The sequence below is a fragment of the Micropterus dolomieu genome, linkage group LG05 (assembly GCF_021292245.1).
Source record: "Micropterus dolomieu isolate WLL.071019.BEF.003 ecotype Adirondacks linkage group LG05, ASM2129224v1, whole genome shotgun sequence".
NCBI lineage: Eukaryota > Metazoa > Chordata > Actinopteri > Centrarchiformes > Centrarchidae > Micropterus > Micropterus dolomieu.
Window position 1 is genome coordinate 1,361,785 of NC_060154.1, and position 22,483 is coordinate 1,384,267.

The window sequence follows — 22,483 nt, forward strand, 5'->3', positions numbered from 1 at the left end:
TACACACACATATATATATATATACATATACATACACATACATATATATATATATATATATATATATATATATATATACATACACACACACACACACACACACACACACATATATACACACACACACACACACACACATATATATATACACATACACACACACTAGATAGACAATTCACAGTTTGCATAATTAACCTGAAATTCTTTTTTTTGTCAAGTGCTTAAGGATTTAAAGCATATGTCATGCAAGAGAGCCAATAAAAATAAATTAAATGCTTGAAGTTGTAATTAAGATTTTAAGCCTACAGTGTGTGAGAGTAGAGAACACATGGATGAGGACGCAGCTGGAGGCACCCAGACCCGTCACCAGCCATGAAAACGCTGCTTATAGCTACAGGAAAACTCTTAAATTTTATGTGGGTCATAGTTGTGTTGCTACCAAATGTTTCCCATAACGTTGGCTTTACCTGGTTAGGACTATTTTATTTCAAGTAAAAATTAATAAATACATTTAAAAAAACCAACTTAGTTTTGGTATTATTTGTCACCGAGAGGATGAGAGACCCTAATCTATGGTAACAAGGACACTGTCCCTGGAAGGAGATGTTGTAGCACAAACCAAATCATATTTACATTCATTGTATTATTCTGGAGGCAGGAATCTGGAAATGTCAAAACCTTGATAAATTAAACCATAACTCTCTAAATGCGCCGATACCCCTAGAGGTATGGGACAGTTTTACCCACGACTAACATCAGTGCACCTGTGTATGTTGCAGTGTACCGCACTGTACCTTGAGCAGTGTAGACCAGCTCGCTGTAGACTGTGGCAGGGATGACAGGGGCAGGCAGGTCCTGCAGGAAACCTCTGAGAGCATCAGTCAGAGAACCCACATCATATTGGTCCAGGTCCACTGAGACCAGATCTGTAAGGACAAAAGACAGACAGGAAGAGAAAGAGGAAGTGTTAGAGAACATGTATTTTATTTACTGATATGGGGCCTAAGCATAGAAATTAGGCTATTGCTATAGATATGCACGGCCCCATTGGTAGCCTGATAATCACTGAGTGACTTGACATTTCATTTCATTTATTCATTCGGACATTGTGTTTATGTTTCACTGAAAATGTAAAGATTTTCTCAGGAAACAATCAACACTAAGGAGTAGGATTATTATTAGAATTTATTGTTAAGTTACTCTTTAAGTAGGTACCACCTACGGTAAGCTGAACTACACGAACTCATGGGGTCCTAACTTTGACCAAAGCTCTGTATCAGGAAAATAAATGGGGGATTGGTTCAGTGGTGATCTGACTTCTCAGAGTGAGTCAAGTCTTACGGTCAGTTGTTTATATGAAAAGGGGACTCCTGTCAGTCAGCCAAAGATAAAAAGATGCTGAGAATGAACAAATCTATCCTCCAGTAGACAAAACAACAGATAACAAGCCTGTGTGTGTCAGCGGGTGTGACGGATTAGCAAAGGACACACCACACGGCACCACAGGACGTTTTATCTGACCTTCTTTCACCTCAACCTTCCTCCTCTACCTCCACTTGTCCTTATCCCAATTCTGCTCTTGATCTTCCTCCCCCTGCTTCTCCTCCTCCTCTTTCTCCTGTTTGCCTTTTCTCTTTCATCTTCCTACACCAACTTCACAGGCTCCTCTTTATGCTTTCTTTTTCTTTCATTCCTCATCCCATCCACCACCTCCAGACCCTCTCTGTACTACATACACCACACCCTCAGGAGTCAAAACTATTAAATCCCATTGATTTGCCCCTCTAACTAACGCCTGAATAAACGTAACCAATCACCACAGGCCAGTGAACCACCAGGTCATTAATATCAATGGATGACCTCTTCACATGGCAGTGCTGAGGCCTGTGTTATCATGCAGTGATTTGTCTGGGGGATTCGATCATCCCAACACCCAGACAGGGCACATTTGGTGTTGCCATGGGACTCAGGTTCATGAAAAGATATTAATACACTTTTGTGTGTGAGTGTGTGTGTGTGTGTGTGTTTGTGGAGGGGTACTAGAGCATTCAACAAAATGATTACTGAAGAGCAGATTGTAATTTGTTCATTTGAGAGAGCTATTATTTTATTATTAGGTTGGGATTTGTGTTGGTGACCGAAACGACCATGGTGACGGTTGTTATCCGTTTGCACTTCAGGCACAAAAGACACTGGCAATACAGGCAAACTATGATGCGTCCACTGGCGAAATTACATACAACCAAGCTTCTTTCTTCCACACTTAGTTTTACTGTTGTTGGGGTAATACTTTAAAATCTATCTTGAACTGCTGTCCACCTCTATCATTTTTTAAATAATGCAGATACACTAATCTACCTTCCTTTTAACATTCAATGTATTTACAGCAAGAATGATTATTATTATGATTAGCAACAAAAGTTTAAACCTTGAACCCCAGGCTGTTTTACTTTGTTTTCTTGTTTACAAGCTTATGGTATTGTCAACACGTGTGTTAGCTAGGCATGTCATATACTGTTAAGGGCAACAAACACAGTCAGTCTTGACATGTGTTATCAAGTCTTGACCTTTCAGAAAAGCAGCAAATATGACACGTTTACTCCCCAGAAGAAACAGATCCTGGCTACTCGACTACCTTGACTACTACTTCTGTCTGTCTGACATGTTAGATATGTCCTATGGGCATCAACTGACGTGCATGAAATGATGCATGATATGACACAGCCAGTGTTTACTGCTGCCTTGTTTATGCACTGTATTATGTGATGTATATTTGTCATACCTGTTGATGCTGTTGTGATCTGGTGTTGTTGTTCCTGTTATGTGTTGGATGCATGATCTACACCCTGTCTTGGCTGGGTCCTACTTGTGAAAGAGGTTTTAATGTGTGTGACATGCTAGTTAAATAAATGTTATAGTGTGTGTTCCACAGGGAAATGGCATCGACTGGTAGTGTCAGTATATGAATGGGCAGAAGAGAGACTCAATGTTCCAGGGATGTACGAACAATGTTAATGGGACATTCTGAGATCAATAAAACAGGAAGTATATGATGTTACAATGGAGTCAGTCTGTTGGTTGCATAAATGCATAAAAGAGCTACATTCACCACAGTTGTTGCCAACCTGTCCTAGTGGCCAACTGTGGTACTGCAACAACAACAAAAGTCCCAGCAGCACAATATGCATTTCCCCCATGGACCACTATTATAAAAAGAGACATCTCTGAGAATGTTTACAGGACACCTCCAGACACAACCAAGGTAAACAACTGTCTGTAAGGTATCTAGTCATGTAGGTCATAGTTATCCAAGGAAAGTTAAAATCAAGGGCAAGTGGACTTGGTTAAAGATACTCGAAGAGGTATCACCTCTCATCCAAGAGACTTCAGAAGAAGTAGTATCTAGTATCTTCAACCAGTTCCCCTTGATTTTAACCCTCCTTAGAGGGTAAACAACTCTTTTTCTTTTCAAACCATGAAGGTTTTAGGTGTCAAACTGCCCTAGAGCCTCCCAAAGCTATTTTATGTGCATAACGTCATCCCAATGAAAGGTCTATGGGCCAAGTAGGGCCAACCTGGAGGTGCCAGGGAGAGAAACACTAATGGACATGTGCAGTTGATGGCACAACCAGGACACAAGATAACTTTTTGGCTTATGTGCTGGTTGGGCAATTGTCCTTTGAATTAATTGTTTTTCCACATAAGTAACACTAATAATTTGCTAGTTTAATAAAAACGTATATAAATTAATTTTTTTCAGGTTGAACAACCCCTGACTTCAGTGAGAAATCAAACCAATCCCCTTGTTTGATTTGGTTGTTTCATTAAAAGGCACTCTGTACAAGGAGGGCTCTGTGTATACTTTGTGTCGGACAATGACAATATTTAGGTCTGAAAAACAGAAGTTTCAATAAAGCAGATATTGTACGTATGAGTCACTCATATTGGCTGGTCATGAGTTAGTTATGACTTCAAAGAGTTGAGGGAGGCAGCAACGACAAAAACTTTTGCTGAGACATGACTGTCTGTCTTTCCCACGCTAAAAGCAAAATGGCATGATTGTTCTGAAGGAATCCACATGATTTCTTTGAAGCCACTGGGTTCATTATTTAGTGCTGTGAAAAGCCAGACGAACATTATCTGGACACAACTAAATACAATTTCACAAGAATTTACCATAGGCCTTTCACAGAGCATTAAGAATTATTTTTATCCTTGATGGAAAACTCAGACAGTGTCTTTGGGCAAAACAACAGCAGCTATTTGTTTGTATCAGACACCAAGAAAATTGATGTCGGATATCAGAAACCACCTCATAAATTGGTGGTCTGTTTAACCGGATCTGCCTGAGCCCCAGTGGGATTATTCTATGGTTCCTTTTGGCCCTAATGTCACTCCAGAGTGTACTGTATGTGAGCAACCCAGTGGACCTTCTGGTTGGTCCAGAGCAGCCTGGTAAGGATCAGCCACACGACACAGTAGCCATACAGGAAGAGCAGAAATGTTTTTGTGGAATTCAATAAACAATAACAAGATGACTTGCACCCAAAATGAAAAATACAACGCAAAAAAAGAACCAGCCTTTCACAGCAGTTATTATTGCAGCAAACAAATATTTCTAAACAAATCCGTTTCTTTCAATGGAATTACTGCAATCAGCAGAGTTACTCATTGAAAAAGAAGAAAAATTCACATCCAACTTTAGTGAACTCGGACACGTACGCGTTTGACTAGTTTTAAGCGGTTAAGTACTGACTTTTGAGTCACCAGAGGAGAAGGAAGCTATCATATTAGGTGTGTGTATACATTGTAAGCTTCTGAACTAGCAGTTAGCAAGCCAACAAGCATGACGGGCTATCATGACTCGGTATGCTAGCATGTTCCAAGCCAACTAGCATACCAGCCCTGCAAATAGTCACAACATCACCAGGATTCGTACACCGCCTACGTCACACAAATTGACTTTGCTGTGCAACGTTCTCGCCTGTCCACACTCATAAGATGCTGTTTTGATGTAACAGGGTGTGTTTTAGCCTGAAAAGTGTCTGTCTAGAGGAGTTAAGGAATCTACAGGCCTGTATATATGTTTTTTTTTCAGCCAAGGACAGTAAATCCCTTTGTTAAAGTCTGCATGTGCATTTCTAATCCAATACACGTCTTGTTGTCAAATTCAGCAAATATATCCAGAGGGTCTGCTCGCTGCCCGTTCTGTGTGTGCACTGAAAAGAAATCTGGTGTTTGTCCTCAACCCTGGCCCTATAAACGGGAAACAAACAAAGTGACTCAGACCGAGCCACACAAACCTATTCCAGCCGTGATTTGTGTGTCAGATAACATTAAATGCCTTGTCCTCAGAAATTCTGCTTACTTTCTAGTTCACCAAGATATGCTATAGTAGCAGGAGAGTTGTGAGTATCGCTAGTGCATATTAGCTTTGCAGCAACAACTGTAGTGACATTTTGCTACTCCACAACCTAGCTAACAAAACAATACTTGCTATGTTATTGTTCGTTCTATATCATGGTAGTTATCATGGTATTGGATTTCTCCAGATTTGCATACCTCACCTTTCAAGAGAGGTTAGCGTCTGCTGACTTGTTTACTGCAGATGAAGACAAGACAAGTGCTGTGTTTCCAGCTATGACACAAATGTACCCAACATTAAAACAGAAGTTCCTAGAAATGGTTTCAGAAGTCAAGGAAGTAAATTTGGATTCAATATTTTTAATATTTCCTGCTGATGACCAAGCTGCACTAATCCACATTAACATCAACAATTGATCAAATGGTTAATCTGTCTCTGTCTTGCTTCAAAATTATTGTTTCTCTCTTCATTAACTCTCATTTCTCTCTGCTTACGTCATATCAATGACCATAAGCTTACACACACACAAACACACGCAGCCAGTTTCCTCTGCATACTTGATCAAGGCATTGTCTGACACTGGATATGGATCAGTTGACAGATGGGGAGATGAAAGGATGGATGGATGAATGAATGGATGGATTGCAGCTGGGTCGATAGTCAAGAGCAGAGTGTTGTTATTGGATTGTTGCATCTTACACAGGATCCATTTGGCAGGAATGGTTGATTGGCTTGAATGAAGCTTAGATGTACGTGGATAATTGTTTGTATTTCTCGTTTGAGGGTCAAGTAAAGTTGTTTTTACAGAGGGTACATAATCAGACCTGAGAAGACTCACTATACCTTAAATATACCTGAATTAATACCTTAAATAAAAAAATAAAATAAATTAAAATGTATTTTATATAATAACAACAAAACCACAATAAAAACAGGAATCAACACATTTAAAAACAAAAATAGTAAAATATGGCTCATCACTACAGATGTAGGCGTGTAATGTTAAAATGTAATGAACTACCCATTAGGCCTATATATTAATAATTGAATAAGTACTTCCATTACATTACTCGCTACTCTACTTTTGTCACTCATTTGTCATCTCTGTCAAAAATGCCTTTAAATAACTCCAACGTCTACATACCAACACATCTGATATTTTCTAGATATGTGGAAATACATAATTGCAGCTTGACAAGTAGTCAGCCTATATTTTGGAGGTATTTACTGAGCATCAAGCTCAATCTTATCATTACCCCCTGTGAAAGTCCTGGCCTCACAGTACAGCTGCACATTGAACAAAAACTAGACCGTAGTCTAACATTAGCAAGAATACACAACATTTAAAAAGTCTACTCTGGAGTATCTAACATTCTAGCATTTTATATGATGCTAACCATTACTAGCTATGCAATTAGTAGCCAGTTATCTAAGAAAATATCATTATTTCCATTTGAACTTTTCTCAAACAAGTCACAATTACCAAAACAGAAACTGGGATTTTTCAGAAAACTAGCATTCATCCAACTTGGCACTTGAATAATATTAATTAATAATAATAATAACAGATGTCATGTCAGCAAAAGTCTGTTGTATGGATATAGGTACTGAGAGATTATACTAACCCTAACCTCCACACAACTGTCTAAATTTGTTGATCATGTGAATGTTTACAAGTCATGAACATATCCTTTCAACGCTAACTTCCAAGGTAGCATTAACACAGTATTTGCAATGACTACTGGGACATTCTCTCAGTCAGTCCTGTGTCTGCCTGAACAATTGTGTGCTCATAGAAACAGAGGTAACATTGGAGGTTATCACAACATTGACAACGGTGATTTATAAAAAAGGTTCAATTTAAGTTGGTCAAGGTTGACAAATCAGAGCAGGCTCGGTGCTATCTGCAGCTGAGAGCTTTCCAGGAACAAAAAAGGAAGAAACGCAAGGCCTGTTTGATTTTTTTCAGATTATTGTTGAAACCATGGCAGCAAGGCATTTAATAAAAAAAATACTGAGCATGTCTGTTATCTGGAATCAGAACGTATAGGTACAGTAGATAAACAGAGGTCACATCACAGGCATAAAAAAGATGCTCAATGACCCAGTGAAGGACCCCGTCTCTTGAACTACTCGGCTGTCTTGTACTGTCCAAGGCTGCAACTTCCAGAATTGACGCAGAACAAAAATGCACTCTTGCTGAACTTGAGCCACAGAAAATTTGAAGGACAAAACCAACCCTACATCACACACAATGACGGCAGTATGGTTTAATCAGATAAAGCTGCTTTAATCTAATACAAAAAACCTGTGTTCAACTCTGTGCATTGTTTCTCTCTGTTCGCGATGTGTGTGTGCGTGTGCGTGCGTCCTTGCATTCAAATAAGAGTCTCATTACACTACAAAAGCCGTGCGGTCATCTGCTCTCGCCAGCATTACTCAGATTCAGTCGAACAAGCAAATTTAAGATGAGAAACTGCAACGAAATCCAGTGGACTCGTGAATAAGTGGTACTGGCTTATCCAATCGCAGTGTTTAAATTAAAGCAGAGCGTTAGAGACTGATAGAGGCAAAATTTGCTGTCAAACAAAGAATCAGAGTCATTTAAATAAATTTGAGAGGAGAGCTTCCATTTTAAAAAGCAAGTCTCCTGACAATAATAAACAGTAGGGTTCTCGAGAAATACAAAGCTGTTGTGTTAATGTGGTTAAATATTTTTAGACTCAACATTGCCATGGCAGCAGCACGCTTTTCTGCTCACACCTGAAATAATTACCTTCATAACCTAATGTCAGAATCTGATATCCTGAGCAGCGGATTACAGTATTTAGTCAACGTGAAACATGGGTTTTACGGAATAAAAGATAATCCCAACATAATGCAGATTAAATTAAAGGAGGCATTATATGTTTTGTCTGCTCACTGTGTCACACATAAAGCAAAATTACTGTCTGAGCTAGTTGTAACAGTCCATAAATATGCTATTCGAATATGAAATTTGGAATGAGATGAACAGAGACACGGGAAGCTCCAGGGGAAACATTGCTCTTGCAATTTTAATTGAATAAAAAAGAAAAGATAATCTAAAAACACTAAGGGTGAAGTCTTGGACCTTATTAAATTAAATGCACTGATGGATAATTCCAATCCATCTTTTGACAGATTCAAAGGGGGTCCGGTCTACTGCATGCTAGCACTACAACTAGAAAGTTTGACCATATCACACCAATATTAGCTTTCCTTTAATGGCTCTGTATCCATGTCAGAACAGACTCAAAAGTGCTTCTAATGATGTACAAAATTGTAAATGGGCATGCCCCTTCATGCCTTTCAGACCTCCTTAAACCTTTTATCCCATCCCGTGCTCTCCAATCTCTGACTACAGGGTTTCCTGTATGTCTCTGGACTTAAAAAGAAGTCAGCTGGCTGCAGGGCCTTTTCCTACTGTGCCTCCTTCCTCTGGAATAACCTCCCTGTGGACGTCACACAGTCTGACTCTGTTGGGGTCTTTAAATCCAAAAACTCAGCTTTTCATCTAACCTTCAGTTAGCTGCCTATTTTTGATTACCTTGTACCTTTTACCATTACCCTTCCAGTGACTCTCTTAAGCCGAGTACTCACAGTCCACACTTGTCCTGCCAGCAAGAAAAATATAAACTTTCTGAAAACCCCTCCATCTCTTTAAACCTCAGTTTGTTTGTGCCCCACAAGCTGTGTGCCTGTCTTTACATCTCCCCCTCGTTTCTTCTTCTTGTCATCTCTTTTCTCTCAGGCGTCTCTGTCCTTTGTAGCTCAGGTCTGTTTGGATGACTCCTAAAGTTTCTCAGGCCCCACTGGAACCATATTCTATACACTATATTGCCAGAAGTTTTGGGTCGCCTGCCTTTACATGCATATGAAAGTTAATAAACCCTATTCTTAATCTGTAGGGTTCAATATGGAGTTGACCCACCCTTTGCCGCTTCAACTCTTCTGCAAAGGCTGTCCACAAGGTTTAGGAGTGTGTTCATGGAACCATTCTTCTAGAAGCACATTTGTTAGGTCAGTCACAGATGTTGGACGAGAAGGCCTGGCTCGCAGTTGGGGTCAGGACTCTGTGCAGGCCAGTCAAGTACCAAACTTGCTCATCCAGGTCTTTAGGGACTTGCTTTTTGCACTGGTGCACAGTCATGTTGGAACAGGAAGGGGCCATCCCCAAACTGTTTCCACAAAGTTGGGAGCATGAATTGTCCAAAATGTCTTGGTATGCTGAAGCATTAACAGTTAATTTCACTGGAACTAAGTGGCCAAGCCCATCCCCTGAAAAACAACCCCACACCATTATCCCCCTCCACCAAACTTTACACTTGGCACAATGCAGTCAGGCAAGTACCGTTCTCCTGGCAACCGCCAATTCCAGACTCGTCCATCGGATTGCCAGTGTGTCATCCTGATTATTTAGGATAATTTTATTATGTTTGTCTATTCTGTACACATGATCTATTGTCTGTCGGCATTTGTTAGGCAGTTTTTTCTCATCTGAATCAAGAGTTTTATGACAGACAGTGTCCTATGGTCTACAGATTGTGAAGCCCCTTGAGGCAAATGTGTGATTTGTGATATTGGGCTATATAAATAAAACTGACTTGACCTTAATTCTTAATAAGATTAGACAAAATCATATGAAAATCAAACAAACCAGCAGGAAAGACCAACAGTTCAGGTTTAGGAGAAGCATATGCTGAACTAAATAAGCAACACTGTCAACATATCATTCGAATGCTTAAACTACAGCTTGATGTTGACTGAAAACAAAGTTCAGTTTATATTTTACAAACATAAAGTGTGAGAAAAGTCAAAATGTTCCCAATTAACAAAATGTTAAACTGTCGAAAATGTCAAACACATTTTCGAGTGGTCTTTTATTGTGGCCAGCCTAAGGCACAGCTGTGCAATACCCATGCTGTCTCACACCTGTGAGGTGGATGGATTATCTTGGCAAAGGAAAAGTGCTCACTTACACAGATTTTGACAGATCTGTACAAAAATAATATTTGAGAGAAAAAGGCCTTTTGTGTACATAGAAAAAGTCTTTGAGTTCAGCTCATGATGAATGGTGGCAAAAACAAAAAAGTATTTATAATTTTGTTCAGTATATGTCCTATTAAAGAAAATTCCAGAACAACTCCTAAATAGACCTTGAGATTAGTAAAAGGAAAACAAAACATTAAAAAAAGAAATGAACAGGAAAAATGCCAGATTAAGATTAACAGAACTAAAATTTTAAATAACAAGTTCAACCTTACACAAGGGCGGAGTAAAGCCAGATTATCATAACACTACACCACAAGCGTCCTGGAAAGAGTTTGGGCTGTGTGCACTGTACCTCATGGATACCTAAAGGCAAGAGGATCTTTCCCCGGGGGCCCCCTACCGGCTTAATCCAGCCCTGGTCCTGACAGCGTAATGGTGAGGAGTTGAAACCGCCTCTGGGAATGAACACGTCCTGAATATTCTTTTAATTTGAATCTGATTTTATTCTTCACTTGTTTCAAAGATGTGACTCTGTCTGCGATGAGTCCATCACCACAATGTGAAGAAAGTTAAAGTGATGTGCGGATAGATTATTTTCAGCAGTCATAGCTATAGTTAAAAGGAAAAAAATGATATTCAATACAAGATGTAATCCACATTACACGTAAGGATTCTTTTAACACAGTTGTGCCAGTTTCACTAACTTACAGTAAGTGGAATTTTACTAGATTGTGGAGACAAAACACAGTAAAGACGGCAAGATCAGCAGGATCACTGAGGAAACATTTAAATGCACCATTAAAGACATTCTAAAGGTTTGTGATAAAATATTTCTGTTTAAAACATTATTACACTTTTAATGGACCTGCAGATACTTTTGCTTTATGTGTGTTTTATGTACATACAGGTATGTCTGATTGAAGTGTGTCTGCCGGATTTTACAAGATTATTAGGGCCATCTTTTCCTTAGTGTGTTTTTCCTCCTCAGAATTTCTATTATTTTCAAACAGGTAGTTCTCCCTTTGCTTCAAGTCTAATAGGCTAAACCCACCTGTCTCTGTACTAAATGCACATAAATGAGACTGGTATTTTCTTATGTGACTCTGGATAAGAGGATTATCTCAAATTTTTTCTTAGTGATTGGACTGAAAAGGCCCTTTTAGGTCCATCTCAGTACAAGTGTGTGAGTATTTAAATGACAGAGTGAAAGTTTGTTTCAATGGATCCAACACAATCAGTGGATTTGCTCACACAGGTGAAGTAAAGCCCCACAAAGCTTACCCATACAGATCAACTTCAGTGAACTTGCTCTTAAACTGCAAAACGTCTCGACAGTGCTGACTTTTAATGGAGAGAATAGCCAAAGAACGCGCGCAGCATGTCAGTCATGAGACATGTCTCTTGAATAAACTGTGCGACTGAGCTAACTAGCAGCAAGCCAGCAATTTTGACTGGCAAGTCAGTATGAAACCAAGCTTGAATAGAGCTGAAGGGGCCAAAGAGCGTTGATAATGTAAGGCTTGCCCCTTATCCAGTGTTTGTTGGTTGTTTGTGAACTCAGAAAATTGTTTCTGGCATCACACAACATGTGAACAATTAAAAACAGATATCAGGAATAATGCTGCATTCACACATACAAAACAGAAGGCAGTACCTGCCCTCTCATGCAGAGGTAGTTCTGCATGTGTGTTGAGCTGAGCACATCCTCGTTTACATCCTCGCTTGGACAGTTGTGATCTGATATAGCCACCATACCGCACACAAGGATGATGTTCATTTCTTGTCATACAGTCTGTTTCCCAAGAACAGAAAAGCTTTGTTTGAGGTCTTCGCATCAATGACTGTATGCAAATCTATAGCCTAATCAGTCGATCATCAGTGAGTCTATTTTGGTTTTGCATCTTGCCGCCATTGAGTGATTAGAAACAGCTTAGGCACAGTTTAAAGCAACCCAACAGTGCTTTTGTTTTCATTGCAAGTACAAAATGTTGCTGTATTAAGATCCTGCTATGGAACAGGTGTAGCCTAAATCATCAGGGGGGTATATTATAATTTGAGAGGTGGTTTAAAAGGCTTTTACCAGAATTTGCCCTCCACACTACTGGCCTTGTCACTTGCTGAGTGGGTGGAGATGAAATAATGTGTCAGTATGAACAGTCCATGTGTTTCTTTTTTGGGTAATTTGGGGACTTTTTATGGATTTTAAAGGTCTGAGGAGGGGCCTTGATTTAAAAGGTGTCCACTTCTCTGTACAGCAGTTTGGCAAGAGGTAAACAAAGAACTGAACAACAGAGTAATGGACTAAGAAAAACCATGGTAAGAAAAAGTAAAAAAGAAAAAGAAAAGAGAGATGAGGAGGAAAAAAAAGGGGGGGAAGAGAAGAAAATAGTGACAGAAATATTCATTTCTTACTGGCCACAGAACAAAGAGTACATGGTTCAGTACGTGTCTGTGTGTTTGTGTTTATGTGTGTGGTCCCCGAGGTGATAATCTCAGTCTGAACCCTCAAAACTAATCCTGTTTCCATACTGAATACAGTCAAATAGTTCCCATTACTGCTGCTGTGCTGTGTGTGTTCATGGAAATGTATGTGTACATTGTATGAGTGAACACGCTCTCCTCTCTGTCTACATCTGTCCTTGACATTCTGCTCACACACACACACTAATATCACAACATGATAGAGACATGCAACAGGAGGACAGAGAGACAAAAAGAAAATAATCAAATCCTCTCAAACTGGCAGACAGAACAAAGAGAAGTGAAAAAAATGAACCAAATACCGCAGAGAGAAGTTCAACCAAAGGCCAAAATGTAATAATAGTTGAGAGCGATTCTGCATTGAAGGATAAATCAGCTCCTCCGTAAAAAAAAATAAATAAATAAAAAGCACATTTCTCACACAATCTGTTTGTTTGACAATCTCACAGATTGCATCCCGCATCCATCCAAAAATGTGTGTTTTGTTTTCATTTCAAATACTTCATGTCACATTTGAAAAGCCACTAATCTGGTGCGAGACAAGCTTAGTCATTTTTGAGTTGTGAGTGTGAGAGTTTGGTCAAAGTGCGTAACCTCCTAGATGCTGAGTCATAAATAAAATAAAATAATAAAATAAAAACACCAGATCAAATATGCTTCCGTACTGTAGAAACGCTGCAATTTGAACAGAAATATGTCTTTAAAAGGGAAATTTCCAAAAAAATTATTTGATTCATCCCTACTGTATATTAGTGTTGTAGTCAAGACCGTCCAAACCAAGACCAAGTCAAGACCAGAGTTTATGGAGACCAAGACAAGACCAAGACTTTTACACAATAAAAGGTGGAACGAGATCATAGGTACTTCTCAAATTGATCTGAAAGATCCACATTCCCATTGAAACGCCCACATACAAACCCAAGAGCTGAAATCAACGTGACAAGACTATCAAAAAGTGGTCTTAAGACCTAGTAGTACTTCAGCACTACTGTATATTATTCAATCTTCATACTTTTGCATGGTCCGGCACGGATGATGACTTAAATGATCCACAATTAATAAATTAGTAAAAACATTAAGGGAGGAATTGCCTGTGCTAATGTTAAATTCAACATAATGTACATTTCCAGAGTACTATAAGAAATACTGTGTTCATTCCACTAATTACCTCCAATAACTTACAATACAATAATTTGCTGTCGTTAAACTACTGCCAACTAACATTAAGTAGTGAGTAAAGCAAATGAGACAGGATCAGCCTGGGAAGCATATTTCAGTATTACTGCACCATCAGGCCACCAATCCCAGCCAAGGAGCTGTCTGGATTTGTATGCCTATAAGGGAGATCTACCTGTGAGGCTAAACTCGGGTAAAAACAAGCGTACCTTCTCGGGGACACACTTTCTTATTGTGGGTTAGGATTCAGAGCAAGATATGACTGAATAAAATGTTAGCTTGCAGGTGCAGAGTGAAAGGAAAAGAGAATAAAATGATGTCAAAAGCTGACAGACGGTGAAGCCACAGGTATCGCTTCAGTCGTTCATGTTACAGGGCAGCATATGGCAGAGATAAGAATCTGAGACAGGAAGTGGGCATACAGAGACGAAGAGAAAAGAGAAGAAGAGAAGGAAAGAGAAAGACAGGTACATATAAGCATGTTATAAATCTATTTACATACAGTAAATAAATCCACTGTGTGTCAGGGCGTGTTGCCAGACTACACTCCAGCGCTGTGCGAGAGATGACATCATTGAATGGGATGCTGGGAGCTTGTTCAGTGTTCGGGGAGGAGGAGGGGGACAGTGCTGGAGAGAATTTTCTGAGGGTGTGATGTACACTTCTGAAATTAGTCAACTTTGACTACTGCAAGTCTGAGGCGTTATGTTCACAAGTTGGATATGATGGTTTGCTTATTCCACATTATGCCACAGAAGTAACCATTTGCGTTGACATAAAGGTTTCAGTGTTAAAAAAAAAAAACATGTTTTTACCACTGACACACTGCCTCATTTCTGAATGTGTGTAAACATGCTATATTCATCATCTAGCGAGGCATTGCTGTGGTCAGTCAGATGTGTGACCATTCCTCTTAAATATTTTGTAGTTTTTAACTCATACTACTGTCTACATGTTTACATTCTTGTTGTGATAACCTCCCAGAATTGTAAAAGCCTTTCTCATAGTATTATAAACAGCTGTGCAGCGTAGTGGTGTCTGAACTTCTTCTAAACTCTTACATACTTCAGTGTGGAGATGAAAAAATGATGTACATGCCATATTGAGACAGATGCATTTTCAACATCTGGTTAGAATGATTTGAAACAATAATTCGTGGCACAAAAGTAGTCAAAGGTGGAGCAAATACTAAAACTACCTTTATCCACCATCAAAATAACAACTACATCACCGGGCACACATGCACAAAATTATATAACTCTGCAAAACAATAACATCTACTAAGTCAAGTATACCCTTTAAAGAAGTTCTACCTCCCTACAATATCTGGCTATGGCCACTATGATATGGTCGAGGTTAAAGACATACTTATGGTTACTAAAAAGACAAATGCTAATTGCAGCCCTGTGACGAGACATGAACCTCGATCTCCAGTGTGAAAGTTGGAATAGCTACACACCCATCTCACACCCCGACTTGCACATCTTTACTTTATGTCTCGGTACATAAAGAACACACAGCTTCCTGCTTCCTACTAAATATTGGCACTGGACGTAAGTAGTGAGGTAAAGATTGTCAAATATGGCCGTAATTTCTAGAGATAGAGCAGGGATGCAGCGATCCCACACTGATATCTGTCCGATACTGACTTAAATAGCTGGATTGGGTATCAGTGACAAGGGGGAGGATTTATGGGATGGATCTATGCGTGTACTATGTGATGCATCAGCAGTGTGCCGGACCGGCAGACCCGAACATTTTGCTAGGAGAGTTAACATTGTATGGAGGGAGCTGAAAAACAAAGGGTCAGCAGTTTGAAGGCTTACTACACCAACAAGTTCTGCAGCTACTTGCAATATCTGCAAAGCCCATGTTTTGAGAGGTGCAAAATATTACACAGCCAAATTAATCAAGGACTTCCAGAAGCTTCATGCCAAAGAACCCGATTCCCAGTGTCTTCCTTGCAGTGAGGAATTCATTTTACACTGGTATTGGATCGGCACTCAGCATCGGCCGATACCTAAAGCCCAGGTAGTGGTATTGGAACTGAAAAAGTCAGATGGGTACATCCCTAGGAAAGAGCTGCAGCTCCAGTTCAACTCTACAGGCTATTAAGATACACTGACATACCTCTGCAGACAGAATCTTTTATGTTTCCACCTCACGTCCATTGTGCATCAGTGTGTTAGTGTGTGTGTGTGTAAGGGTGCGTGTATGTTTGCACTTCTTCATTCCCCAGCTGACTGTAAAAACACTGGCTTCTGATAGGTTATTGACAGGCGCCAGAGGAAGATGATGACATCACCTCCGACCAATAGCGGGGCCGAGACCGACAGACGAGAGGAAGGACGGACGTGGAGGGATGGAGACGGAGGAAAAGGATGGAGAGATGGAGCAGAGGAGCTCTTTTAATTTGTGTTTTGCTGAACTCAGCGGCTCCTGTCACCGAGGCAGGGAGGGGAAGAAAAGGGACTGTGATGAATGAGTGAATAAAAAAAGGGAGAGAAGATGAGAAAGGAAGAGAGAGGGGGAGATTGAAGAGTACCTAAAGGAGGTGCAGCGAAATAAAAGATGTTTTAATGGTTCCAGGGCTGCAGATTGGTTGATTGGTTGTTAGCGGTGAGCAGTTAACGGATCGGATGGGAGGACGGGAAGAAAAGTAATATGTCTCCATCTATCTAAACCAAGAGGTGGAGGGAGAGGAGAGAGATGAGAAAGAGGTGAGAGGAGTTGGAGGAGGAGGATTCTCATTATGTCTGTTAAAGTTTGAAAAATTATTATACACATATAATGATTATTGATTGTTTGTGTGTGTGGATTAGCGCACAGAGCTGCAGTATGTCCCTATATGTTTGAATATACAAGTGTTTGCATGTATATATAAAACAAATATATGTATATACAGTATGTGTGTGTATTACGTATGTCAGTCTGAGCTAACATGAGTCATCGTTTCCAAAACAGAGACTGCCCACTCTGTGCCTGACCAGTTGGCACAGTGTTTGTTTCTGTGTGTGCTTGTTAGTACATCCATGTAATAATCATACAAATTCTAACTAGGTCAAAGGGTACACACAGATACACAAGACCCGGCGAGTGATGGAAAGGTTCATGTGTTCACTTATTCATACACAGACACACACACGTTTGTGCTCCCATACCTGACGACACTTTTGACATAATGTATTCGCTAAACCACTAATCCTTCAAACCTAAACCTCATCCTAACCTTAATCCAAAAACCACGTCTTAACTGTCAAACAGCTCTTTGAAAAAGTGAGACTGGGCAAAAAAGTCCTCACTGTCCAAAAAAACCTTCATTTCCAGAAAATGCCCTCACTTTTCAAAGATGTCGCATTTTCCAAACAAATGTTGCTTGTTGTTACTGGCACAAAATATCCTAAATGTTGATGAATGTCCTCACTTCCTAAAAATGTTGCTATTTTCCAAAATGTGTCTGCTTTTAAAACCGTTTCCTAAATATCCCCACTCTCCTAAAATTCCCTCACAGTCCAAAAATGATTTCCTTCTCTACATATGTCCTCGCTTTCCAAAAATGTCCTGTGTTTAAAAATGCCAATACTAAATGTTCTAAATTTTCCAAAATGTCCTCAATCTGGCAAAATGTCCACTCTCCCCAACTGTCTGCACATTCCGTAAAGGTTCACACTTTCCAAAATGTCCCATATTTTCAATTATTTTTAATACATTCAACATGTTTTCACTTTACACAAATATCATCACCTTCAGGTCCAAAACTCAATCTGGTCCTCACAAAGATAGAAGTGCAATCCCACACACCCAGAGTTACTGGGCCAACGCACAGAGCGATGTGTGGGCACGGCAGAACCAACCGGCTAAAAAAGGCTAGCTATCACCATGGCAACGTCCATGCCGTGTACCAATCGGAGGTCAACTAGATGAGGTAATGCTTTAGAAAGCTTTCCTAGCCTGTGTGACTCTCACACACACTCGCATGCACACACACACACACACACACACACACACTCTCACTTTGATATGAAAAAATACTGTACATATGGAGCAACATAAATATATAGACAAATAAAACACACACACACATAAAACACACACACACACACACACACACACACACACACGCAGATAAATCCGGTGGGATCTGAGGCTGCGGAATAACTCGAGAGTGCCTGTACAATGCAACAACTCCCTGTTACATAACATTAGTCCATAACTCATGCAGCAAAACACACAACAAAGAGAGGCACACTGCAGCAGCCCTGGTACTCCTCCTGCACAGTGATTGTGTTCTGTAATGTTCCATGAAACATACCAAACCAGTTCTGCAAAACACTGATACGGACCATTACATGAAGTATCTCACTTCATTCTACATGTTAAGGAACCATTCTTTTTTTTTTTTTAAGGTCTTGGACATTATTCCTGACAATGATGCTGAAAGGATCGGTTGCAAATGTCCACCCGTGTGGACCTCCTGGTTAAACTTTGACCTCTGTTGTTGGAGGTACATGCACTTTTAACCTCTCTAATGTCACTTAGATTGCAGCAATGAAGTCAACTGAAAAACTATGAAAACAAGTTGTAAAGGAACTAAAACACAACTAAATCTTTCAATTATTGTAGAATGCATCTGCAAAAACATAACTCATCACCCAGTTCCCAGTAAGGTATAACAGTATTATTAAAATCTATTTTAACTGAAATATTTCTACACACTCAAGGCACAGTTTAGTCTACACTCAAAAGTTGATCTACAGGTCTACCTCTCTTTGATGCTTCTTGTTCATAGTTACTGATAAACAGACGTAATACAACTAAAATCAGAGTTACATGAAGCCCCAGAATCATATTTATTAACCCTAGTGAGTCATAACTCACTCAAATCAAAACACACAGACATCATACACACACTGGTTGAATCAATAATCTGCTCACTCTTTCCAGAGATTGCAATATGCTGTTTGTTAATAAATTGGCTTAGAAATCAAAGAAAAACAGATCCTTATGAGTTAAGATCATGCCTCAAAATCGAATTTAGACGATTTTTATGTGTCTGCACAACCATGCTTACAGAAGGGATCATGCATCCTCATGCAAATTCACTTGTGTAAAGAAAAGTGGCGCATACCTAAAAGACTGACTCCGTGGTAACATTAAATGTGGAAATAAATTGAATCCTTCACGTTTCTTTTTGAACATGTTTTGACAGAACTAAGTCTAAACATGGTTTACACTTCAGCGGCCACTTTATTAGGTACACATGCACAATATATTGCATATATGTAATAAACGGCTCTGCCATGAATTCTGTCTGAGGATTATAATGTTCATCATGATAAACTAAGCAAAAACTTCTACAGGTTCAAAGGGTCCTTTTCTACTTTTCTGCTTGAAGTAACCAGTTTGACTGCATTTAGAGCAAGATAAAGAGAGACTTGACATTTCTATGTATTTTTCCTCTTTACCTTCATCTCATCTGCCTGCACAACTCAAACAGACAACTTTGACAATGAGAAGAGACTGAAAGAGAGTTTTCTATATGTAACTACGAGGCATAGAAAGAGAGACATGCCTTTCTTCCTCTTTGCCCTCCCACTGTCCTTCCTCACACATCACAGAGTCTTCAGACCGTTCAAACCAAACTTTTCCTTTGTTTGTGTTCACGTAACTTCACAGCCTCATGTCAGCACAAATCTGTACACAAGCTACGGATTTCCATATATATTCCATAGGATCTGTCGGTGTCTATTAGAGCACTTACTGCACATAAAGCCGTCGTGACTGTGGGATGTCAGTGGCTGCATTTCTCTGAATTTTATACCATAACGTGCGTAGGATTTCTCTCCAGCAGACCCCTTTCTGTCTCAACATATATGTGGGTGTGCGTGTCAAGCCTGCATGCTAAATTGCGAAAGTGCCCACATGTCAGCTCCTTTCAGTCAATTACTTTCAGTATGTGCATATCTTTGCCCCCATGCTGACCTCCCACCACTGCCCAAGGAAGCTAGGTGTGTGTGTCGGTTATGTGGATGTCGTTTTCTACACTAAATCTATTCTATATAAATGTTCAATATACTGTGTTGGATTTGCAGAGTTGTTTCCTTTTTCAGCACAAAATTGGATATTATGGGATTAAGCATTTTATTGCCATTTTGGGTGTTATCATTCTGACTTCTTAAATCAAAATAGAGATAGACTTCTGGATGAAACATTTAAAGGGGAATTCCCCATTTAACCCAACCTGGTTCTGATTTCCATTGTTCAAAACATTACTGGGAAAACACCACTTTATGAGTCAGAAGTTTAAAGCTGCACCAGAAAATATTTTTAATAAAAAGCCAGCTGCCTCTTCCCATTATTTAAACAGCAGAAGACATCCCATAGGTTCGTGGTATTTGCTCAGATAAAGCTCTTGCACTCCAAATGACAGAATAAATCTTACAGTTTACTTACAGCCTTTAAGGAATTTAGATAATTATTAATAATTCTTGGCATGCTACCTCTAATAGCTGCCAGCAGGCTGATTATCTGCAGATTTAACTCAGGGTTTCATGTATCATACTCACTTCTATTTACTTTTTTATATAACTAAGGAATCTTATTATGAACAGCTACAACAGAATGACTGCTGACGGCTGCTGATGGCTCGATAAATCCTGTTGAATTCTTCCAATCGAAACCAGGGGTCTTATATATAAACGCTGCATACATACAAAACTGGTCTGGAAATGTGCGTACGCCACTTCCCAAGCAAAGGTTGTGATCTATAAAAAACAAACTTGAGGGGAGAATGTGCGGTCTTGTAAATAAACTCATGCGTACACACATAAAGAGGAGAAAAGAGAAACGGCAACTCACACGGCAGAAGGATGAAACGGTTTGAAATGAACAGGCCTACTGTTGTGGAAGATAAATCAAAATATTACCTCTGAGTATTATAGGCTTAAAGCCTTCCTGAATAAACAAACACCCGTTTGATTGATTTTCCCTGAAGTGTGCAAAAAACCCCCAACATAATTTAAGATCATTTGCAGTGCACACAAAAAGATCCAGATTTAGGATCATAAACACAAATTGAGATATCTGTTTCTGCAAAAGAACGGCTAAAATATGTTGTAAAGTTTAATCAGGAATCATATTAATTAATAGGCTACTTGCATGCAGTGCAATTTATTCTCATAAATGAGGTGAACAGGAGGACAAATTACATTTAAATTGATGCCGTTTTCAATGCGTCAGTCAAGCAAATAGAGCACAGTTTCATGTAGCCTATTGTTATCAGATGTTCGTTGCCTTATTGAGCCAGACGCTGTGTGCCAGTGTGTGGATGTGATGCGCTGCTTGTAAAAACACCTTAAGGAAAATAAAACGCTATTTTATCAAGTAAATCTTTTTCTCATTTACAACAAGTCATATTTCTTTTAACTCATCGGCATCCTCGTTAAGTGAGTGGACTGTTTGTGTAGCCTAAACAAATGCTTCAACACAGGTGGAATGCATTTGGTTTACTCTCTTTTCAAACAGGGGAATCCAAATTAGTAGCTGGGTTATCCCGTCTTGCATGCGTTTGTTCTCCTCCAGCCAGTGACGTCACTAATCAAGAGGGATGCTGCCTTCCTGCAGATCGGTTATAAGGGGGCGGTGCTCCGGGGCCCCCTTTCCTCCGGTGCACATGCGTTGCGTGAAAGTACGTTTTTTACTCACCAAACAACTTCAGCTTCACCAAAAGGAACGTCAGTGTCACACTGAGTTAAATTTAGTTTTGTAGCTTTTCTGTCAGAATTTGCCTCCTTTTCTTCGCGCAGTCAGGAGGAATTAATATTAATGAATTGTTTCACTGGCCATTTAGAGGTAACTATGGACGCTTAAAGGGTCGGACATGGAGCTCCCTCACATGCACCACATTTCAAGTTGATTGTGATTTATAAAAGGAACATTAGTTAGAAGTGTGCACACGGTTTTATAAGTCTGAATATTTTTGGCCGTACGCCATTTTTGGCTTTTGGGCGCACGTACACTTTTAGTGAGGATTCTACGCACAGTTTTATAAATGAGACCCCTGGTCTTTTACCTCTGTTACAAACCTGGGGCTAAGTTTGTTGAAATAACTTTATATCCAAAGAAATGCCCTCTAAGGTGATCTGGATCATCAATATTTATAAAGAACTATGGGAAGCAAATGTATTTCTGTCAGGGCCCTCACCAAGGACACACTGCTTGTGGTAGTTTGTAAGTGGTATGCTGGTATAGGATATTCTTCATACTATTATTGCAAAGTTGCAAACATGGGACCAAGGATCCATCTATTCCTCAGGTGCTCTCAGAAGCAAACTGTTTGGTTCATTTAGGCTGGTGTGAAAGCTTAAAATTTAACCATATACCCAGCGTGAACAAGAACAACTGAAACGGATGGCCTCAGTCTGTTTCCCAGTGGTTCGTTAGTTGTGT

The 22,483-nt window shown here is 39.6% G+C and overlaps 1 protein-coding gene across 5 annotated transcripts in view; it reads right to left on the reverse strand.

The window, feature by feature from the left end:
- Positions 1–22,483, reverse strand: part of LOC123970982 (phosphatidylinositol 3-kinase regulatory subunit gamma) — a 229,606-nt gene that overhangs the window by 124,653 nt on the left and 82,470 nt on the right. For all 5 annotated transcript variants that reach the window (XM_046049445.1, XM_046049443.1, XM_046049444.1 and 2 more), the window contains one exon: positions 795–926. In XM_046049445.1, coding sequence (XP_045905401.1) covers positions 795–926 — 132 coding nt within the window. The remainder of the gene's footprint in view (positions 1–794; positions 927–22,483) is intronic.